This window comes from Cervus canadensis, chromosome 22 (genome assembly GCF_019320065.1).
Source record: "Cervus canadensis isolate Bull #8, Minnesota chromosome 22, ASM1932006v1, whole genome shotgun sequence".
Classification (NCBI taxonomy): Eukaryota; Metazoa; Chordata; class Mammalia; order Artiodactyla; family Cervidae; genus Cervus; species Cervus canadensis.
The window spans coordinates 13165792-13189549 of NC_057407.1; the positions used below are offsets into that span (position 1 = coordinate 13165792).

At 43.7% G+C, this 23758-nt stretch overlaps 1 protein-coding gene across 5 annotated transcripts in view; it reads left to right on the forward strand.

Moving 5' to 3' along the window:
* The window catches only part of CACNA1D (calcium voltage-gated channel subunit alpha1 D), a 344798-nt gene that overhangs the window by 158755 nt on the left and 162285 nt on the right, over window positions 1-23758 (forward strand). For all 5 annotated transcript variants that reach the window (XM_043442699.1, XM_043442701.1, XM_043442700.1 and 2 more), the window contains exon 4: window positions 15599-15738. In XM_043442699.1, the coding sequence (XP_043298634.1) occupies window positions 15599-15738 (140 nt within the window). The remainder of the gene's footprint in view (window positions 1-15598; window positions 15739-23758) is intronic.

Sequence of the window (23758 nt, forward strand, 5' to 3'; positions counted from 1 at the left end):
TTGGGAGCCACATAGGTTTCATATGGTACGGACTTTAGTCATTATATTTTGCCCAGAAGAAGCAAAGAATGTCAGTTCATCTGCCCAGATGGTTAAGTGCAAATCAATTTAGAGAACTTCTGCTGTAGAAAAGAGGTCAAGACCTGAACTTCCACCCTCAATTCCCAGTATAATAATAACCATTTATTGTGTGCATGCTTTGCACTGGGTATTGCACGTGAGTTCATTTATTTTCTTGACAGGGCTATCACCATTTAGGAAACCAAGGCTCAAAAGGGTGAAGTGCTTGTCCCAGGTTATATCTCTGGACCCAGTAGGAACTTTGAATTCAGGACAAATTCAACTTTGAATTTGTCTGACTCTAAAAGTCACTACGCTATTCAGCGTACCACTGGTCATTCTACCAGTTTCCTTATCCTGGCTTGAGGGGTGTCTGATTGTTTAAAAGTCGATAGCAGACTGGTAGAGTGTAGGCCTTCCAGAGGTGTTACAGGACACTTGATTTTGGGGACCCACCTGCTCACCTTTTACTGACTGTAGTAAGGGGTGGTCTTCTCTCATATCTTTGCCTTTTTCTGTGCTTATGTATGTCTGGGCTGTGGAAAAATGCATGACTGGATGTCACAGTTGAACTATTCTGGATTTGGGTTTTTTTTTAAGTTTGGCATTTGAGCAGAATCACAAGTTGTAGAAAGTGGTAATTTCCAGACATTTCAGGTCTGATTCACCAACACTACTGTAATTAAAGAAAAACCTGTATTTGTTTGCCCCATTTTATCCTAACTCACTAGGATGTTTTATAAATAATGAACCTAGATATTTTAGCAAATAGCATCTATTTAGTTGTTGAAGCTTTCAGGGGATCATCTGCTCATAGGTCTCAAAGTCATCCTAATGATGGGAGTTTGCCTGAACACTAATTCATTGGGAAGTGACTGTGGATAGTGAACTATACTGTCATGTAAAGGCAGCTTCAAAATACAGAGTATGGAAATTAAGCAGCTCGGCAGTTCGTTTAGGAGATACATTATGAAGTACTGAGAGCTCAAGTGTAATGATTTCAGTCGGTCACAGAGCGTTAATGAATTTTGAATTGAGGCAGTTGTGATTAAGCCTGTTGCCTTTTCCAACACTAATCATTATTAAAATGATGATTGATCTGAGTGATTATGAAACCATTAAAAAGGCATCTGCCTATGCCTGAATTAACAGGAGGGATGTAGGTTTTGTAGTTGTAGCCAAACAGGACTTGTAGTGATTTTGATTTCAAGGCGCTTGTTTATTTAGGCTCCTTCCTGTGTTTGCTGATCCTACAATACTATTTTCTAGTAATATTTCTACTATTTTCACAGGGTGGAAACATTGGGGTTGGGGCGTACGCTTGGTGTGACCACTTGGGCCTCAGCTCTGTGGCGTGTAGAGTGACAGGAGTAGGGTGGCTTCTCACATTCCCACAACCCCACCCTTGATTGCGGAGATGCTTGTGGAGGCCCTTCCGTGAGCATCACAGCTCCTTCACAACACAGCTGCACGGTGACAGCAGCCCCTTACTGAGTGCAGAACATGCGCCAGGCATTTCCACCATCGTTGTTAATCCTTAGCTCCCCCAGGGTCATGGTGGTGGCACCACTGAGAAGATGAGGAGACGGCTGCTTGACCATTTCAGGTCTTTCTCTTGGACCACACATCTGGTCCAGCAGAACCAGGGTTTGAATTCATTCTTCATTATCTTCAGTTTTGTGCTTCCTTAAAAGAGTGTTCTTTTGGTAGATCACTTCAGTCTTAAGAAAACCAAGGAAAGACTTCATCTCATCCAGTGAATGAAGACACGAAACCATGCTTCCAAAGAACCGCCTCAGACTCTGTAGAGCCCACCCAGCTCAGAGAGCCTTTTACCCTAGCCACCCGCCTTTCCCATGAAGCAGCTAGAGAAGACAGGCCATTTCTCCCTGATGTCCCCCCTCCCATGTGAATTGTGGATGCCCCTGCTCTGACTGCCCTGCTCCCTCCTAAGGGGTGTCAGCTGGCATCCCTGACCCTGGTTGGCCTATGAGCCCGCCTTGGGTTGGGGACCATGGCCCAGGTCTTCAGATGTCCACATGGTCCCTACCCTACTTCTCTGACCTGCTGTCCCACTTGGGGCCCACTGGGGGTGTCAGTTCACGCTCCGTTCCGGTCACATCTTATGAGTTCTTCCTCATAGGTACTCGAGGTGGATCAGGGAAGGTGGGCAGGCTGTGAGGTAGATCGGGTCTCTAGGACCATCCCTCCTTTCCATGTCCAGCGCCCAGGTGCCCGCTGCTGCTGGTGCTGTCCTTCCTTCTCTCGGTTTCAGGTTCTCCATTTACCAGAGCACAGTGTTCTTGGGGCTCTGGAGTGCCTTCTGGATCTGTGGTTCAAAGCCTTCCCCACCCCATTCTTCCTTCTGTGGTCCTCTGCAAGCCTGCATCTTTTTTTTTTTTTTTGATGTTTATTTATTTGGCTGAGCCCATCTTAGTTGTGACATGTGGGATCTCATTCCCAGACCAGGGATTGAACCTGGGCCCCCTGCACTGGGTGCTCGAAGTCTTATCCTCTGGACCACCAGGGAAGTCTCCAAACCTGCATCATCTTTCTTCCCATGAAAATTCCTGTCTTGGTCTCACCCAATCTCCATTCCCTCTTCTCCAGGTAGCACCAGAGATGGCTGACTCCCGGGATGGCCTCACTTGGTCTCCTAGGACAGGCAGGGAACTCACTGCCCAACCTTGGCCCGAGTCACTGTTTCCTTACGTGGAGATTCAGTTCTTCCTTTTGAAACAGACCTAGGACATGAACCTCCATTCCCATTGCTTTCTGGGTTGATTCTGTTTTACTGTTTGGTTTGATTCTTGGGTGTTTGGCTCTGTACACAGTTAGGGATTTTTTCAGTACCTTTTAACTTGAGGAGTTTTGTGGACGTATGTTTGTGGAGGGGGAGAGAGTATATGAGCAAGCAAAAGTGAGTGGTTATTTTTACCCACTGGTGTCCACTGGTAGATCCAGATTACTGGCTTTCAGAGCTATGTTTTTCAATTTTTAAAACTTTTGCCAACAAAAGTATATACATCTTACATCTATGTATATATTATCTGAGACATGTTTGATGAAAATATACTTAATAAGTTCTGGTATTTGCTATGCAGTCTGATAATTTCCCTTCTGTTTTATTTCATTTTTTCAAAAATTTCTGGATGTAAACCACAAAATTAATTTCAGATGTATTCCATTTAAAATGTCTTCTCCATTACAGTATAAATTCCATGAAGGCAGGGAAAAATTAATCTCATTCCGGCCATTCCTCTTATGTCCCCCATAATCTGTGTTCAGTTCATATTGTCAGCTGATTCTTCTCTCCATGAAAATCCTCTGGAGAAATACTTTTATGTTCTGAGAAGCAATTTCATTCAAAAACATAAGGTAACTTGTGTCACTGGTCTGATTTCCTTCCATAGTAGCTGTTAGAAATCTCACAGAGACATTAATGAAAATGTCTTCATCATATGCATCTTCATTATGCTCTTATTCCTGTTTCATTTTTTTTCTCTTTCTTGTTAATTTTTATTTCTTGTCTTACGCTTTTGTCCTAAATATTTTGACTTTCAGCTGATTATAAAGATGTTCAATGAGAAAAACACAGACATATGTAAAAGTAGAGACAGACAGTCCACCATGATCTTACTCTCAGAGGCAAGCCTTTTTGCTTTCCGGTATCTCTGCTGCAGACTGGCTTGTTAAGAGACCTTTTCAGACACCGAGGGGGTCATGTTATTTGTGTTATTCCTGGACTGATGTATGATGGACATCCTTCCTTGCCCTGTGTGTAGATCTCCTTCTTCTTCGAAACAGTCATTTAGCATTCCCTTTCTTACTTCAAATTTTTATTTTCTTGCTGCCTAGATTTCTTTTTTGGAATGAGGCAGACCTACATAAAATTTTACCTTAAAAAGATCAGTAGCAATTAGTGACTAGTCCTAGCCACCTGACCAAGCAGAATCCCCTCTAGTGACTGCTTCTGGAGCCCCTGGTTTTCCTGGGAGTGGAATTGCTCCTAGAAAGCCCACGTGGGTTCTGAGCTTGGGGGTTGGTGGGAGACCCCTCCCCTCCCCCTGCTTCTGGGAAGTGTTAAGTGACAGATGAGGGAAAGGTCTGACTGAAGGGCCAGATCAATGTGAGGGGTGCTCCCAGCTCGAGTGGGTCTGCAGACACTTTGTTCTGCTTAGTCACTGCCTTGGGTATTGATTTCTGCCTCAGGACCACAGTTAGGTGCTGCCTGGTTTTTAAGGCACCCAATGTCTTTTAAATTAAATTAATTCTACTTTCTAATACTGAAACAATGATAAATTATGGGCATGGAGTTATTAATCTTCTGAGTAAACGTATCACATGTTTTATCTCACTTCTAGACTCTGCAGTTTATGTATTTTTAAACTTTGATTCATGAATTTATTCAGAAAGAAATGATCTATATCCTATGGTCTCATTACAGTCCCTGGAAAAAAAGTGTACCACCCGTGAGGTTGTTCATCCCAAAGGAGTGGTTTTTATGGTAGAGAGAAGCACGTGGTGAGCTGAATGGCTCCTGTCCCTCCTGCCCGCACCCCTCACCCCTCCCGCCAACCCACAGGGACCTGCTCCTTTGCAGGCAGGGGAAGAAGGGGGTGACCCAGAGTCTGGGAGCAGGTGTTCCACCTCCTGAGTGTTCCGTTCTGTATGTGCCATAGGCAGACGTTGCTGGATGGCCCCGGAGGTGTAGGGGCTGTCGTAGATGGGTGTCTGTCTCCCTGAGAGTGCAGTCAGTGCTGACCCTGGGCCGGGCCCCGCCAGGAGGAGATGCCTGCGCTGGGGGTGTGCAGACCTAAAGGGTGGGCAGCGAGCTGGGCCCTTCCCAGTGCCCACGTGGTGAGTAGTTAGCGTGGGCTCCACGCCAGGTCCCATGCTGTTCCTGGGGCGCAGCCAGGCCAGGGCAGTGTGTGAGATAGAGGCAGCAGTCAAGTGGGCTAGCGTCCAGGCGTGTGCACTCCACACAAAACCTGGCTTCTGTGTGTTACATGTGTTGCCTCATTCACGCTCAACAACAAACCTAGCCTTCTTATTCTCATTTTATGATGAAGAAGCAGTGACAAAAGAGAGGTAAAGCCACTTGCCTGGGTCCACACAGCCAGTAAGTGGTGGATCTGGAAGCTGTCCCTAGGCTCTTTGCTGCCACTGGACTAGGTCACAGTACATTCAGACACATGATTCCAAATAGTCTTAAATGGGGATAGCACCGCCCAGCAGGTACCAACATTATTACAGTTGGCTGCTCCATCCGTAGGGTGCCTCCTCAGATTGCTCTGTCCAGGTTGCTTGGATGACCCAAGGCTGAGGTCCTGGTGGAGCTCTGTGAAAGCCCAGGTTAGCTTTGATGGGCATGGGACCAGTGGGGAGGTGTGCTTCCCCATCAGGTGGGTGCAGTCAGGTCTCTGCAAACCAAGGGGCGTGGTTACTGCTCTCTGTAGTTGCTGTTCTCTGTGACCCTCACACATGACTACAGTAGTAATCCCTTCTTTGCCTGTCTTACTCCATAGCTTGGAGAGTCCCCTGAGGTAAGAGATTGGAACATGTTTCTCTTCTTTCAAGTTCTGTGTCCAGGTGTGCATGTAGTGTGTTTACAGGCATACAGGTGAGCATCAGGCGCATGAAATGAGTTTATACCCAGAATTCAGATGTCAGAAAATTTAACCGTAGGCAGATGTGAAAGGTTTTTCCTTAGTTCTGTTAATGGGGAAAAGGAATGGCTGTCTTCTTGTCAAAATGAAGATGTTTGGTTTAAAAATTCCTCAGTTCCTGCCATTTTGAAATGTTTGCTCATTTCTTTTCAGCCAAGGAAATGGACATGTTGGAGCATTTGACTCATGTCAGGCAAAAGAAGCAATGCTAAGAAAACACTTCATTTCTAAAATGATGGGGTTTGGCAGTTTTCGCATGACCTGGGCCCATTAGATCCCAGGGAGGCAGTGAGCTACTTTGATCAGCCCCATGTAGGACACATAATCTCACTGCCATTTACATTGGCCTGAGCTGTCAGGAGAGGCTGTAAAGGCCTGACACAGTTAAGGAAAAAAGCTGAGCTCTGTAATTCCACCTAGGAGAGGCGAATAGATCTGGGCCTGGGTGTGAGAACTACTGGTGGGGCTCCCTGATGGTGAGACAAGGTCTCAGCCCAGGGGCTCATAAATGCAGCATTGGGCTATTCTTTTTTTCGTTTTTGGTGGATGATACCATCATGGTATTTTTTGAGGCTAAGCTCACATTCCTTTGTTCCATATGATGAGAGGGTCTGCAGAGGTAGATGCAGTGGATCTTGTCTTCAAGGTACTAACAATCTTCAAATGATACACCTCATAGGTTTGTCTTCCCAACTTAGACCAGGAGCTCTGGAAAGCAGGGCAGCACATTGCCCCTCTCTGCCCCCTTTCACGGCCTAATATGTAGTTAGTGCTCGAGTATCTGTTGTTATGGTTTACTTTCATGATTAAATGCAAATGGTGCAACTTTTAACTCTGAGGTGGCAAAGAGTTTTGACTCACAGGCCCACTCCATTCCAGGGGTGATGCCTGATTGGGCAGCGTGTGGAGCTGTATTAGGGGGCAGTGGGAGGACTGCTGACTGGGGACTGGTGAGGGGTGTCTGCTGCAGGGGTGCCTGGGGAGCAGAGGCAGTGTGCACCCAGGGCTCATTTGTCTTCCCCGATAAGTGCCTCATGCTTATGAAAGAGGGAGCGGAAGAGCCACTCAGAGGAAATGAAACTTCTCAGTCTTTCCTGAAAGGGTGGAGTAGGATTTTTCAGTGATGGAGAAGAAAAGCAGCAGAGACCAGAAGTTCCGATGAGTGTGACGTATGTGCAGGGTGTCCTGGGAGCTGACGCACTGGACCAGAGGGAGTCGAGGAGGAGAAAGAGGAATCGGGTGGGATTGAGGCCCTTTGTCTGGTGGGGTAGCACATCAGGTGGTTGTTGGTATGTATAGCATAGACAGATTGTGTAGAGGTCCTTGGGGATGCCAGATGGAGGAACTGAGATGTGATACAGTCCTCTGCTTTTCAAGAAGCTTTCCCAAATGCTCCAGACACAATTAGTTGTTCCAATCCATATCTCTCTACAGGATATTCCCAGTACTCTGCTTTAGCTGTGATCATTGTCTGCTATGTCTGTAAACGTTTACATATATATCTGCTGTTTTCCTCCAGGACACGGACAGTGTCTTAGTTATCACTGATCTCCAGTGCTCAGGACCACATCTGGTATGGCATAGATACCAGTGAATATGGTTGAGTTAAATTGAAATCGGGTTCCTGAACTGCCAGCCAAGATGGGGCAGATCTGGGCAGTGCCTTCGTGGTGAAGCTGGGTGAGAAAGTGTATGGCTGCCAGCCACAGAATGTACCTACCTGCTACTAAGGGGTCCCAGGATGAGTGGAATGGGAAGCAAGGCAAGTCTGAGGCATCAAGTTTACAGGAGTGTGTAGAGTCCCAGAAACCAGGTAGAGTTGAAGACAACAACATGAATGAGATGGAAGAATGAAGTCAGGAAAACTGAGCCTCAGTGAATTCCCAGAGGCAGTGGCTTGCAGAGCTCTTGGGTCCTATGCCTAGAGAACCATTCCTAAGCCCGTGGGCCAAAGGGAGGAATTGAATTCAAGGAGTTGAATCTCTTGAGAAGTGAGAAGCTGCTGAAGAGTCTCTTAGATGCTTTAACTTTCAGAGAAGCAGAGTGATTCTGTAGGCCCCTGATATTTACCTAGGACTTCAGTTAGCAACTGACCCAAAACCCAACTTAAACTGGCTCAGTTTATTGGCTTTTGTAACCGAAAAGTCCAAAGTCGGGGGAGAAGTTTGGCTTCAGGTTCCAGGTTCAGCTTGATCCAGGGACTTGTATGGTGGCATCAGGGCCAGGCGCTTGCATCTGTCTTTCCGTTTGTCTCCCTCTCCTCATCTTTTCCCTTGAGTTCCCTTGGTGTTGACTTTTCATCTTTATGTCCCCCTGGCAACTCTAGGCTTGTGGCCTCAAAGAGCTCATTTGAGCCAGTGACAGAACTTCTAGCCTAGTGTCTGAGTGAAACCCAGGATTAGTTCTGACTGGACCTGGTTGGTGGGCATTGGGTCACATGCCTATCCCTGGGCCAATAACCTGGGTCACAGGCCAACCCCTGCAGCCCCTGGCCTGAAAGGAGGGAAGAAGGGATTCTCAGAGGAGTCAGGGAGCTGTTACCTTGTGAGTTTTGCTGGGTGACAAGAACCATAAGGAGCCACCCCCTGCCACTTGCTTGCTCCTGCAGCCTCTGTGCTGCCAGTGAGTGGGGAGGCCACAAGAGAAAGGGCCCTGTCAACTTCTTCTGTCTTCTTCCCATCGACCAGATGTCTTTGAGTTTGGTCTCCATGGAGCAGTCAGCCAGGGCACTCACTGGCCACCTCCATTTGTCATCTCAGGTACATTCTGGACGGCGTCCTGTGCGGTGGTCCTACCCAGCCTGGGTGGTCACTTGGCTAGCATCGGTCCTGTAAGGTTTCTGTCCCATCTCCTGATTCTCCTGCCGGGATTCTACTTCCAGAGCCTGGAAACGTGGCCTCTCCCTATTCTGTTGCCAGTGGCCTCTGATGGCAAGCGTCTGACTGCTCACAGGGCTCTTTCAGGCTTCACTTAATCTGATTTTCACTGTCACCTGGGTGGGGAGGATGAGTGTCCTGGTTTTATAGATGAGGAAACTGAGAAGCAGGGGGCGGCGGAGGCGGATGACTCAGCTGAGAGCCACAAGAAGTGGATTCAGTCTTGTGTCCTCCTCAATCAGTGTGTACTTTTAAGCCAAAGGTGAAGAAGAAGGAAGGCATGCTGACTATTCCAGCCAGTCTCTTAACATAAGCCTGGCGTCCAGCTACCCACTGGCAGCCGTCTAAGACTTCGTTAACACTCGCAGAGGAAAGCCTTACCTCTGTTTACATGCTCGTTCTCTGAGGGGAGGCCACCTGCTGTCCCCCCTGCCGTGGTCTCCAGCAGAGTTTACAGGAGGTTGAATCACACATAGAAGCCTCTGTACAAGTGGCCAAATGAGTCTCAGGTGACACATTCCTGAGAGCACCTCCCGGAATGTGTGAGGCAGTAGGTAGGAGGGTCTCTTGGTGACCTCAGGTGACCTGGTCACCTGAAAAGGCAGCAGTTTCTCCTGGATCTTGCTGCTCCTGGTTGGTCATCCTCCCCAGCATCCCTGGGCCCTGACTTCTGAAGTGGCCTTCTACTGAAGCCTGAGTCTGGACATCACTCCTCAGGTCATAAGGAATTGTAGTTTTACAGCTGGAAGACATCATCCATTCAGACTTCTTGTTTTACAGATGAGAAACAGAAGCCAAGCCTCAGAACCTCCCCCAGCCCCAGGTCCATGCAGCCCTTGGTCCCTTTGGTTCCCCCTTCCCTCACACCTGTGCTTCTGTAGCCCTGGACATCTCATCACCCTTGACCGATTTTCCTTTGTGGGTGCTCCTCTCTCCTATGAGGCCGGGAGGTCATGGTGCAGAGCAGAAGCTGTGAGGTTCTTCCTGGGTGTTTAGTCATGGGTGTTTTCCTGGGACAGGGCCTGTAGTATTGTTATGGGTGGGATGTCTGTATCCCCACATGTTGATGTGTTCAAAACTCAACCCTAATAGGGTGGTGTTTGGAGGTGGGGCCTTTGGGGAGTGATTTGGCTTAGATGAGATCTTGAGGATGGGGCCCTCACGATGGGATTAGTGCCCTGAGAAGAAGAGGAAGGGTGAACTCTCTCTCTATGTGTACATTTCCACCAAGGAAAGGCCAGATGAGGACAGCATGAGAAGCCAGCCCTCCACAAGCCAGAAAAAGTGTTCTCCAGACACCAGATCAACTGACACCTTGATGTTGGACTTCTCAGCCTCCAGACTGAGAAATAAGCCTCTGTTGTTTAAGCCAGCCGGCCGATGGTATTTTGTTATGGCAGCCTGAGCCGACTAAAACAATTACAGAACGTCTTAGCAGGAAAGGCCGTTGAATAATGTTTGGTCAGAACCTCTCATTTTGCCCATTTATTTCCTCATTTATAAATATCGAGTATCTGTTTTTGTGACAGACTTGGAAATACAGTGATGTATGAAATAGAAATGGTCCCTGATTTTATAAGAAATTATCCTTTATTGGGATAGACAAGTATCAAAAGAGGTAGTTTTTTTTTTTTTTTTAATTTAAATTTTCCATTGTGAACAGTGCTATGCAGAAATACGGTGAGCTTTGACAGCATATACCAGTGGGCCTGAATTTTGTCCAGGAGGTCAGTAGAGGTTTTGCTGAGAAAGTGTCATTTCAGCTGAGCCTTGAAGGACAGGTAGAACTTAGCCTGATGTAAAGGCAGGAACTGGGGTGAGAGTGGAGGGAGGCATCCTATAGTGAAGAACAGGGTGTGGACCTGAGTGAGTCAAGGCTGAGTGGGGCTAGCAGAATACAGATTCAACTCCAGGCCCTGGGTTCTCTCCACAGCTCCGTGCTGGGCTTGTGTTAGTCCCGTGGCAGGATTGTGTGCTCACCAGAGATGGGCGTTGACACCCGTGGGGGTAGGGGTGGCACACGAGGTGGGTGAAGCAGAGTAGACAGAGGTGTGGAGAAGGGAACGCATGAACCTGGGAGCACAGTGGGAGGGAGCAGGTCGGCCCATGGAGTGGGTGCTCTTGCAGGAGAGGAGTGAGCAAGCTGGAAGGGACAAGGGTAGGCGGTGAGGGTGTTCACAGGGACTCCAGGTGGGATTGAAAGGGAGGGCCTGGGAGATGCTGGGATCAGCTGTTCTCTACAGTCTGACCATTGAGCCCAGGCTCGTTCTAGGAAGGGTTTTTGGTAATTTAGAAAGATTCCTGCCCTGCTTGTTTTGCTTTGGTACATATGCTAGAATCCTAAGTTCTCATGTTTTTATAGCTCTCTTTCAGTCTGGCCTTGTTGCTTAATTCCTTGTCTTTTTTTCCCCCCTTTTCTACCTCCTATTGGGACCCATGAGTACTTTATGTGTGCCCCGTATGGTGTTGGAAAGTGAAAATGTTAGTTCCTCAGTCATTTCCGATTCTTTGTGACTGCATGGACTGTAACCCACCAGTCTCATCTGTCCATGGAATTCTCCAGCAAGAATACTGAAGTGGGTTGCCATTTCCTTCTCCAGGGGATCTTCCTGACTCAGGGGTCAAAGCTGGGTCTCCTGCATTGCAGGCAGATTCTTTACTCTCTGAGCCATCAGAGACTGGTATGGTGCTAGATGCTGGGGTTACAAAGACAGTTAGAAATGATCTCTGCCTATGAGGAGCCCAGGTGGTAGGACCCAGAAGGGGCGTGTGTGTGAATGGGGAGACTCTTATGTCTTTTACTGCCAGGGTGTATGCCAGGAGACCTCTGCAAAGACTTGAGCCTTTTGGGTGATGAGCAAAGCAAAGAGATAAGCCTTACCTGGCTCATGAAGCCTCTGTTGATCTTTTGACAGCAGGTGGAGACTTCTGTGAGGGTAGGGACCAGGCTTTCTGAGGGAGACACAGGTGCTCAGGGATGCATGAATGGATGGATAGATTCATGATGGATGAATGTTTGTATCACAGCGCTAGTGAAGGGATCCTTCTAAATAGGACAGCTGACCACCAAGTACAGGTAAGGATCCTGGCATCAACTGTTCCCTGCTAGTTGAGTTTCTGTTTCTCAAAGCTCTGTATGGGGTTAACTGATGTAGAGACTCTTGCTTTAGAACCTCTCCTGCTTGATGACACTTCACTGTTGAAAGAAGGTAAATCAGGTTTCAGAATTAGGTGTTCAGCTTTCATTTCTCTAGTGACTTGAGTCTCATAGGGGACTTTCATCCACATAACAGAGTGGTCTCTGGTGAAGATTTGGCACTTTCTAGTTTCTTAAAAGATGGTTTGGCTGGCCCTGCTCACCCAGGAGCCCCTGTTAGTGAGCTGGATTCCTGCTGGTGGCTGGGTGAGCATGCCTGGCAAATGCAGGGAGACTGGGGTACAGGAATCATGTACTCTTCTTGTTCGGCCTGGAGTAGGGCTTTAAGATACAGCCCCTGCCCAGGGGCCACCTCATTTCATGTTCATTTCTGGAGGGCTCTCACTTGCCTCTCTTCAGTTGTTCCATTCCTTCATCCTTACCGTGGTGGCTTCCTTGTGCTCCCTTCCATCTTGGACTCTGACTGCGTATCTTCTCTGTGCAACGTCTCACTGTCCTTCATCCAGGTGCGTGTTCCCACCCCGTCTTGTAAAGAACCTGACCTTTTTTGGTGGCTTCCTTTCAAATCAGTAATCCAGCCTTCTTTTTTTTCAAATGAGCAATCCTCTTGTGAAGTAATTACCTCCCCTTCCAAGGATTGTGGTTTTGCAAGATTTTTCTTTAACCCTGCATTTGCTTAACGTAGAAGGGTATTTGTTTCCTAAGAGTCCTTTTGAACAGCAGGACTGGGGGCCAGGATGACCTGGCTTCTAGGCAGACTGGTCCTCTGGGCTCTTCAGGCTGTGATTGTTTAGCTGGCATCATGGTAGAGTCTCTGTAGGAAAGAACTGCATTAAAGCAAGGTTACATTTCATATAATCAATTCCATCAAGTAATGTGCGGAGGATTTTGGAAAGAGAAACCAAAAATCTTCAAAAAGGAGAGAGGGGAGGCTAAGAGAGGGATAAAAAGAGCCCTAAACAATTCAGTTGCACAAATAGCCCTTGTATTATTGTGGCAAAATTACTTATAAGTAAAAGCTACAGAGGGAAAACAAGCTGTATTTGGTAGGTGTACTGTCTGTTCCCTGTCTTGTTTGTCTGCTCTGAAGTATAGTGCTGTGTTGACGTAGAGATGTTACTGCTCTGAATATTGATGGGAGCAAAAGCCTTTTTATTTTTTTTTTTCTGTCTGGCCCGGTAAATAAAGCAGAAAGGATAAAAAGGGAAGAAGAATTGTAAAATCGACATGCTGTTTCCTGCTTATCTTGTTCCCTTACAATTCTGACTCTTAAAAACATCGTAGCGGTCTACCTTTGGTGGCCAGGGTCCAATTTGAGGGCAGCAGATTGGTTTATTCAGAGAGTTTTGCTTTTGGTTACATCTTTTCCTTTTAGCTCTCTAAGTTAGTGTCACTGCCTCCTCAAAGCCTTCCCGAATCTCTCCTCTGTAGTCAGTAGTGACGCCGGTCGCTGTTCTTCAGAACAGCCACAGTGGCCTGAGTGTATGCCCCGTGGGAGCTCACCAGCTGGGGATGTGGCAGTGAATGGGAAAATGAGCCCTTGCTCTCACGAGGCTCCCAGGGACTCCAGAGAGTAAAACAGAAGCGTCCTTGGAGGTCTGCCTGGGGAACAAGGGGGCACACATGCTGCTGCTCTGGGAGATTTCAGCTGCTCACCCCAGCCTGGAGGGTGTGGCTGCTGTGTGGAGGGAGCAGGTCATGGTCCAAAAAGGCCTTGCAAGCTGGTGAAGGGTGGTGTGGGGTACATGGGATGAGCCAGACTGAAAGAGAACCTATTGGGAGATCTGGAGGAAGCCTGAGTGTGGAGGCTGGGGATGAGCAAGACTTTTAAAATTGAAAACACATGGACCCTGGCTAACTTTCACCACAAAGGAATTTATTAGACCGCTCGGATGGTGTTCTGAGGATCAAGCGGTGCTCTTGAGGGCATGTGAGGAATGACATGGACCTGGAGGGAAGAACTGATGAACTGGCTTTTCAGCATGACCAGTGGGGAGCAGAGAACAGGGGTAAAGCCTGGGGTACCTCCAGGGTTGGACAGTTCCCCTGCTGGTAAACAGGAAGGATGCAGTGGAAAAACTCAGTGAAGTCCCACCTGGGACTCATCTGTGGTGGAGGGGTAGCACTCTGGTGGCAGCTAGAGCCCAGGGTGGCCTAGACAAAACACTGCTTCTATGGAGCAAAGCAAGTCCTTGCAGGGGTTGTTTTTGTTTAGTCGCTCAGTCGTGTCTGACTCTTTGTGACCCCATGGACTGCAGCACGCCAGGCTTCCCTGTCCTTCACCATCTCCTGGAGCTTGCTCAAACTCATGTCCATTGAGTTGGTGATGCCATCCAACCATCTCATCCTCTGTCGTCCCATTCTCCTTCTGCCTTCAGTCTTTCCCAGCATCAGTGTCTTTTCTAATGAGTCGGCCGTTTGCATCAGGTGACCAAAGCATTGGAGCTTCAGTTTCAGCAGGGGAGAAAGGGTCTAACCCTTTGGCCTTATTAGAGGGCAGATCTGCTTATCAGGGTGCAGAACCGCTCTTTGTCAGTTCCCTCTCCTGTGATGTCCTCTGTGTATGATGTCTGAAACCCTCACCTCCCGCACTGGACTAAACGTTTCAAAGACAGGACCACAGTGGAGACGTTTTTCTTATCTTGGCTCCTGGAGTGGGGCCCATCATGGAGAAGAGGTGCTCACTAAGTATTTCCTGAGCCAAATTTATTTGCCCTCTTGCACTAGGCATCTTAATAAGTGAATTCTATGACTTCTATTTTCCTGAGGCATTGGTAACTTTCCTCAGATCTCACAGAGAATTAATACTAGCAGAGGACTTTATAGTCCATGTGGAAGAGTTTTAATTAGGATTTTTCACTTAGTTGTTATTTAAGTAGCTTTTTGCCAGCACATACCTCTTGTAAAATTGACCTCATACATCTCAACAGTCCATATTTCTTTTGAAACCCAAGCCATACAAAGAAAACCTTAGTGAAAGAGGAAAGAGCCAACATTTTGAGACTTACTGATGGGTGCATTTTCTACAATTCGTGGAATTGCATGAGTTGGAGTCAGAAAGATTCTGAGAGCCCCATAGCATGAGGGTGGCATCTTGGAGATCTGTGGCAGTCAGATGGAAGTGGCTGCTGAGTCTGTTAAGAGCATTCCAGGACTGAGGCCAGGCCTCCTGGGAATGTGCAGGGTTACCCATCAGCAGTGTCAGCTGGGAGAGGCGGCACACCAGTAAGATGGCCATGGGCTTGCCATCCTGAATCCCCTCCTCCCTCGCCCTTACTGTGCAGCTGAGGAAATGCAGGTCCAGAGGAGAGGAGGGACTTGCCGAGGTCGTCTTGCTGCTCAGTGACAAAGCCGATCCTGGCCTAGAAGTCAAGATGGAAACCTGAGAGGAAGAGAGGGTCAAAGCAGACACATCTTCCTTTCTTCCCAAGGACATTCTGTTCAGACCCCCGAGGGAATCTTTGTAGCACCCTTGGGCTTTCCTGGGGGCCTGATTGGGCAAGCTTCGGAGGAAAACACGCTGCGTTTTGCAAATGTGCAGAAATAACAAACACGCGGGTATGTCCTAGGCGGGGTCACCATGCAGACATCAAGGCAGGTGGCAAAGTGCAACCATGCAGTCCAGGATGAGAAATGTTTTCCACTTGGTTGCTTATGAGACATTCAGTGTTAGAATTAAAATGCCTTCTTGCTCCAGGTGCAGTGTTAATTGTTCCATTTCTCATAATAAAACTTGGCTTGGAGTTAAGTGTTAATGTTTCTGAGACACTGATTCTAATTTCTTTTTCTTCTTCTCCCCCACCCCCAATTTTTTTTTTTTCTTGCTCTCTTCACAGGAAAAAGTAGAATATGCCTTCCTGATTATTTTTACAGTCGAAACATTTTTGAAGATTATAGCATATGGATTATTGCTGCATCCTAATGCTTATGTTAGGAATGGATGGAATTTACTGGATTTTGTTATAGTCATAGTAGGGTAAGTCCCTTTTATTTGGGGAAATATTTTGGAACATGGAAGGTGGGGAGTAACAGGAAACAGTATTTTAAGGGCACAGGCTCGATGCTTTATGCTGGTGATTGTAACCAGAACCTGTCAGGAGTTCTCTGAAGCCTGGTGATGCCAGAGACCAATTTGAAATTCTCTCATTGCGTTACTGCCTCTTTCAGGAATGTGTTAAGGAAGGAAGTTCAAGCTCAGCTAGTGATGTGAGAGGGTTCTTCTTACAAGGCCTTGGGCCTCTACAAATAGGCCAGCTCTGCTGGTGATTTGATTCCAACGTGTAGAGCTCTTATGCTTAACACCCTGTTAAGTTAAAAAACCAAAATAAAGCAGTAATAAATCCTTCATAGCAGTGAGATACTCTGCTATTTAACATCCCTTGAGCAAAGCTATTAATTTTTTCTGCTGCCTTGGGGGAAAAGATTTGGCACACTACTATCCCATTTCAAATAACAAAACAAGGGCTTGAAAAATGTCAGATATCCGGCATGAAGTGAAATAAGCCAGAAAATGCAGAGAAGCAGACATTATCCCCGCATCCTGTCACAGGAAGAAGACACCAACAGTTTCAGTTAAAGGAGAATGTTAAAAAACAGTGGCCTGTGTTAGTCTGGTCCTTCAACACTTGGAAATATTTCCAGCAAGAGAGAAATGAATCAGTGTCAGAGGAATGCTGGGTCTTTGGACCAAATACCCACACAGGAAAATAAGATCTATCCCTTTACTCAGTCTTAGTTGCCTAGCTGTAAAATGGGTGTTCCTAAAATGGTATCTATTCCCATAGAGAGAAATTATTAAATGGTCTTTCTGTTTTCATCTCCATAACTTCATTCAAATGCTTTTTGCAGTTGAGCAAGGTGATTTTTTTTCTTTTGGATTATTCTTTATCATGAATCCTTTACTTTTTCATGGAAGACTAATAGTGCTGGATATTTGGAGAGTGGGATAAAATTTGAGCCTCTTCTTTTAAATCTAGGAAGATAGAGTGGGATCCAAACTGGTAGCCCAACAGTATGATTAGACTTATGGAGAAAAATGTTAACTTTTGTAAAAGCCACCCGAGTACATTGGAATCTAAGGCATTATGGCAAAGATAGCACAACTAAAATGAACAGACAGTTGATATATGTATCACACCTTCCTGTATTTGATGAATTCTAACAAAGAATGGCAAGCAGGAGCCTTATAGGCCTCTCAGTTCTGGAATAATCTTGCTGTAATTCTCCTGACTCTGGACTGTTCATCTTAGCTCTATTTCTTTTGTCCCACCCTGCAATCAACTTTCCATCTGGAGGCACTTTTCAGACGATCATAGAGCACAAAGACAGGGAATCAAGCAGAGTGTGGTGATCTCATTGAGTTGCAGAGACAGAGTCAAGAGTTTAGGAAGGTTGAGATGTCTAAAATTGGAGAGGCATGGTATGGGAGCAGGGAGGGACCTATTCAGAGAAAGAGGTCCATAAATATGCCTTGGGGTCCTCTTGAGTTTTGGCTGAAGCCTAAGCTACACTTACATGGGGTGATAGTCCATAAGGTCGGGTAAAGAATACCACTAGGGAAAAAGGAAGAGCTGGGGGTTATAGCTGACTAATAACTAGGGCTCATATAGGTCTGGGATTTGTTCAAGTTACAACCAACCAGAGTGGAAAGACCTTGTTGAACACCCTGGACAGTCAGTAGAAACCCCAGAAGGGCCATTAATAGTACAACTAAACTAACTCTAGAGTAGGTGTTGGCAAACTGTGATCAGTGGGCCAAATTCAACCTGCTACCAACTTTTGTAAATAAAGTTTTATTGTAACACAGTGACAAGCATTTGTTTACATAGTTGAGTTACGTGGTTTAGGTCCAGAAGGCCTAAAATATTTACTGTCTGGCCCCTTATAAGACAATTTTGACAACTCCTGTTCAACAGTAAAAACTACCTGAAACCCTTGTTAATAGTATGTGAAAAGAACCCTGAAAAGGAGCAGACTGACTTGCAAGTAACTTAAGTGCCTGCCAAAGCAAAATTCAACACTCTTTAAAGGAAGACAACAAAATCCAGATAAAGTGTTCAGCATCCAGTTAAATATTTCTAGACTTGTGAAGAAACGTGATCCATAACTAGTGGGAAATGCCATTAATAGAAGCAGACTTAGAAATGACAAGACAGGATGGAGTTAGTGGAGAATTACTTTACACAAGACTTTAAAAACTATTGTAAATATGTTTATATACTTGAATACATGACTACAGGAAGAAAAGATAGGGCAATGTAAAACAGAACCAAATGGAACTTTGAGAGCTGGAAAATATATCTGAAAAGAAAAACTTCCTGGATTGACCTAACAGGAGAGTAGACCCAATAGAATGATCAAGGAATTTGAAGAGATAGCAAAAAATAATGATGGAAAATAAATGAACACCACCTTAGTGACCTATGGGATAGTATCACATAATCTAATATTCATATGCTTGGAGTCCCAGAAGATAGAGGGGAGACAAAAATATTTGAAGAAATAGTCCAAATTTTCTAAATGTGATGAAAAACATAGACTCACAAATCCAAGAAGGTCAACAAAGCCCAAAGTAAAGATGAAGAAAGCTGCTTCAAGTCATATCATGATCATAATCAAATTGCTCAAGACCAAAGATAAAGATAAATCTTAAAAGTAGAGAAAAAGTTATTGTAGACTTCTTGTCAACAACTATGCAATCCAGAAGACAATAGAAATTTTTAGAGTTCTAGGGAAAAAGGTCCACCTAGAATTCTTATTCAGTGAAGATACCTTAAAAAATTAAGAAAGAAAATTTTTTAGACAAACCACAGCTGAGAATTCACCACCAGGAGACCTGCACCTTAAGAAATATGAAGGAATTTCTTCACATGGAAGACAGCGACATTAGAAATACCAATCCATATGAAAAAAAGAAATGAAGAATCCCAGAAAGGGTAAATGCATATATAAATATGAAAACATTTTTTTCTCATTTTAAAAGTTTCTTTTTTTTTTTTTATTATTATTTTTTTTTTCCAGTGGGTTTTGTCATACATTGATATGAATCAGCCATGGATTTACATGTATTCCCAATCCCGATCCCCCCTCCCACCTCCCTCTCCACCCGATTCCTCTGGGTCTTCCCAGTGCACCAGGCCCGAGCACTTGTCTTATGCATCCCACCTGGGCTGGTGATCTGTTTCACCATAGATAGTATACATGCTGTTCTTTTGAAATATCCCACCCTCACATTCTCCCACAAAGTTCAAAAGTCTGTTCTGTATTTCTGTGTCTCTTTTTCTGTTTTGCATATAGGGTTATCGTTATCACCTTTCTAAATTCCATATATATGTGTTAGTATGCTGTAATGTTCTTTATCTTTCTGGCTTACTTCACTCTGTATAATGGGCTCCTGTTTCATCCATCTCATTAGGACTGGTTCAAATGAATTCTTTTTAATGGCTGAGTAATATTCCATGGTGTATATGTACCACAGCTTCCTTATCCATTCATCTGCTGATGGGCATCTAGGTTGCTTCCATGTCCTGGCTATTATAAACAGTGCTGCGATGAACATTGGGGTGCACGTGTCTCTTTCAGATCTGGTTTCCTCAGTGTGTATGCCCAGAAGTGGGATTGCTGGGTCATATGGCAGTTCTATTTCCAGTTTTTTAAGAAATCTCCACACTGTTTCCATAGCGGCTGTACTAGTTTGCATTCCCACCAACAGTGTAAGAGGGTTCCCTTTTCTCCACACCCTCTCCAGCATTTATTGCTTGTAGACTTTTGGATAGCAGCCATCCTGACTGGCGTGTAATGGTACCTCATTGTGGTTTTGATTTGCATTTCTCTGATAATGAGTGATGTTGAGCATCTTTTCATGTGTTTGTTAGCCATCTGTATGTCTTCTTTGGAGAAATGTCTGTTTAGTTCTTTGGCCCATTTTTTGATTGGGTCATTTATTTTTCTGGTATTTTTCACAGAACTAGACCAAAGAATTTCACATTTGTATGGAAATACAAAAAACCTCGAATAGCCAAATAATCTTGAGAAAGAAGAATGGAACTGGAGGAATCAACCTGCCTGACTTCAGACTCTACTACAAAGCCACAGTCATCAAGACAGTATGGTACTGGCACAAAGACAGAAATATAGATCAATGGAACAGAATAGAAAGCCCAGAGATAAATCCACGAACCTATGGACACCTTATCTTTGACAAAGGAGGCAAGAATATACAATGGAAAAAAGACAACCTCTTTAACAAGTGGTGCTGGGAAAACTGGTCAACCACTTGTAAAAGAATGAAACTAGAACACTTTCTAACACCATACACAAAAATAAACTCAAAATGGATTAAAGATCTAAATGTAAGACCAGAAACTATAAAACTCCTAGAGGAGAACATAGGCAAAACACTCTCCGACATAAATCACAGCAAGATCCTCTATGACCCACCTCCCAGAATATTGGAAATAAAAGCAAAACTAAACAAATGGGACCTAATGAAACTTAAAAGCTTTTGCACTACAAAGGAAACTATAAGTAAGGTGAAAAGACAGCCCTCAGATTGGGAGAAAATAATAGCAAATGAAGAAACGGACAAAGGATTAATCTCAAAAATATACAAGCAACTCCTGCAGCTCAATTCCAGAAAAATAAATGACCCAATTAAAAGTTTCTTTATAGCAATTGATTATTTAAAGCAAAAATAACAGCAGTGGATTGTGGGGTTTATAGCATCTATGAAAGTAAAATAAAAAAATAACATGAAGGACAGAAACAAGAAAATATCCACATAGCATGGAAAAGTGCTTTAACAGTGGGTGGAATTATTTGAAGGTAGACCGTGAGAAGTTAAAGAGTGTATGGTAAACCATAGAGCATAGGCCAGCAAGCTTCAGCTCATAGACAGAAAAGACATTTACTGCCTTTTTCACCTCCTACACTGACAAAGTATTTGGCTGTCTGCTTTAACAGATTAAGTTTTATTGGAAGACAGTCACACTCACTCATGTTTATGGCTATTTGGTGTTAGGATGGAAAAGTTGACTAGTTGTCACAGAGACCCTATGGCCTGCAAATCCTAAAATAGTTGCTCTCTGGCACTCCACAGAAAACTTGTGCTGACACTGGATCTAGAAGAGACACTCGAAAAATCAAGAGGTATAGTTAATAAGGCTGTATTAGAGATTAAATGGAATTCTTCAAAAGCTCATTTAATTTTTTTTCAATAAGCAGGAAAGAAAAGTTTGGTGGATAGAGCAAGTAGAGAGCAGATAACAAGATGATAGATTTAAACCCAGCTATACCCTTATTTAAAATCCAGAGGTTATCAGATTTTGTGTATGTATAAAAACACTCAATTCTGTAGTGTCTATAAGAAACCTAATTTACAAAGACAAATAATTTGAAAGTGAAAGGAGAGAAGAGGCTTCCCAGGTTAAAAAAAATCTGCTTGCCAATGCGGGAAACATGAGTTTGATCCCCTGATGAAGGAAATGGCAACCCACTCCAGTATTCTTTCTGGGAAAATTCCGTGGACAGAGAGGGCTCGCAGGCTACAGTCCATGGGGTCACAAAGAGTCGGACATGACTGAGTGACTAAACACAACAATAAATGGACAGAAAATTATATATCATGCAAAACTAATCAAAATTAAAAACCAATCAAAAGCTTTATTAATAACCAACAAAGTAGACTTCAGGACAGGAAATGTTATCAAGGACGCAGACATTTCATGATGATAAAAGAGTCACTTCATAAAGAAGATGTAATAATCCTAAATGTGTGTGTGGTATGTGTGTATGTGTGTGTAGATTGGCTATTAGGCTTATATGCTGTGATGATCTATGTGCCTAATAACAGATCTTCAAAATACATGAAGCACAAACTGATGGAAATGAAAGGGGGGAATAGACAAATCTTCAATTGTAGTTGTACACTTTAATACTCCTCTCTTGGGAGTGTTGATAGACCATCTAGCCAGAAAATCTTTAAGGATATAGGGACTTCTGAACAGTACCATCAACCAACTCGAGGAAATTGATTTTTCAGAGCACTGTGCTCATCAAGAGCAGAATGTACATTCTTTTCACGTGCATGTGGAACATTCAGCCAGAAAGACATATTCTGGGTCATGAAACAAATCTCAGTGAATTTAAGAAGATCAAAATAATATGAAAGTATGTTTTGAATGAATTTAGCAGTGTTTTAAAGAAGCATGTAAATTTCTATATATTAGTCATGATCAATTTGAAAATGAAATGTTAACATTATTATTTATTATGTCATCGGGTTTGATGATGGACTATTGAGGGATAAATAGTGCACTGACAATGACCAAACCTGCTAAGAGAAATTAAAAAAGACCTAAATACATGTTATCAACTGGAAGACCCAGTGTTCCAATTCATGGACTGTAGGACTCAACATTGTTAGAATATCAGTTCTTCCCAAATTGTGATATAGATTGAATCTAATCTAAATCCCAGTAAGATTATTGTAGAGACTGACAAATTTATTCAAAATTTTATATGAAAATTAGAGAGGCTCTAGACTTGCCAAGGAAATCTATAAGAACAAACGTGGAACCTGATCTTAAGACTTTGTATAAAGCCACAGTAGTCAAGACAGTGTGATACTAGAATAAGGGAGAGAAGATCAGTGGAACAAAAGAGAAAGTTTAGAAATAAGCCCATATGGATGTGATCAGTTGATTTTAGATAGAGGTGTCATGATGACTCAATAGATTAAGGAAACAATTTTCAACAAATAGTGCTGGAACAACTGTCCATGTGAAAAAGATGACTTTCTCCAGTCTTACCTCATACCATGTACAAATAATGCCTTAAAATGAATCATAAACCTATATTTAAAGTCTAAAACTATATTTTTAGGACAAAATCTTTATGACTTTGGGCTTTGGGACTTCTTAGGACCCAAAAAAGCATTTGCCATAAAAGAAATAATAGAATTTTTGAACCTTATCAAAATTAAAACTTTTATTCAAAAGAGACACTGTGAAGAAAATAAAAGATATGGCACAGATTGGGAAATAATATTCCCACTACATATACATGACCATGGACTTGTATTCAGAATTTATAAAGAATTCTTATAACTGGAAGGTAAGAATATGACCCAGTATATAAATGGGCAAAAAATTTGAACAGATCTTCACAAAAGAAGATGTGTAAATGGTCAACAAGCACCTGAAAAGATGTTCAGTGTTATTGATAATTGGAGAAATGCCAATTAAAACAGTGATATAGCATTACATACCCACTAGTATTAGTAAAAAGATTGACAAGACCAGATGTTAACCAAAATACAGAGCAACTGGAACTCTTATACACCGCTTATAGAAATTGAAAATGGTATTATCACTTTGGAAAAGTTTGCCAATTTCTTACAAAGGTAACTATGCAGCGATCATATGACCAGTACTGTTCTTGAGTACTTAACCAAAAGAAGTTAAAATACATGTTCACAAAGAGACTTCATAATAGAGAGACACTGATAACAACCCAAATATTCTTCAGCAGGTAAATGGATAAACTCATTGTGGTATGTTCATATAGTGGAGTATCACTCAACAATAAAACATAGCAGCTTGGGTGATCTCAAAACTATGGTGAACAAAAGATAAAAGGAGAACATGCTGTATGACTGTATTTATGTAAGATTCTAGAAAAGGAGATAAAAAGAAAACAACTCTACGTGATAAAACTGATAAAGTCAGTGGATACCTGAGGCTGAGCTGAGGATGACTGCAAAGAGGCATGAGAGAACTGTTTGAGTATTTGTTACTTGGGCTCATGCCTTTGTCAAAACCTGTCTCACTGTACTCATTAAATGGCTGCATTTTATTTTCTATAAAGTAAACCACAGTAAAGTTGGTTTAACAAGTTAAAAAAAAATCATCTAAGAAACTCTAGTCGAACTGGCCTTGATCTTTTTTTCTCATTAAATATGAAAACCTTTAGAACTTCACATTATCCTTTATCTAAAA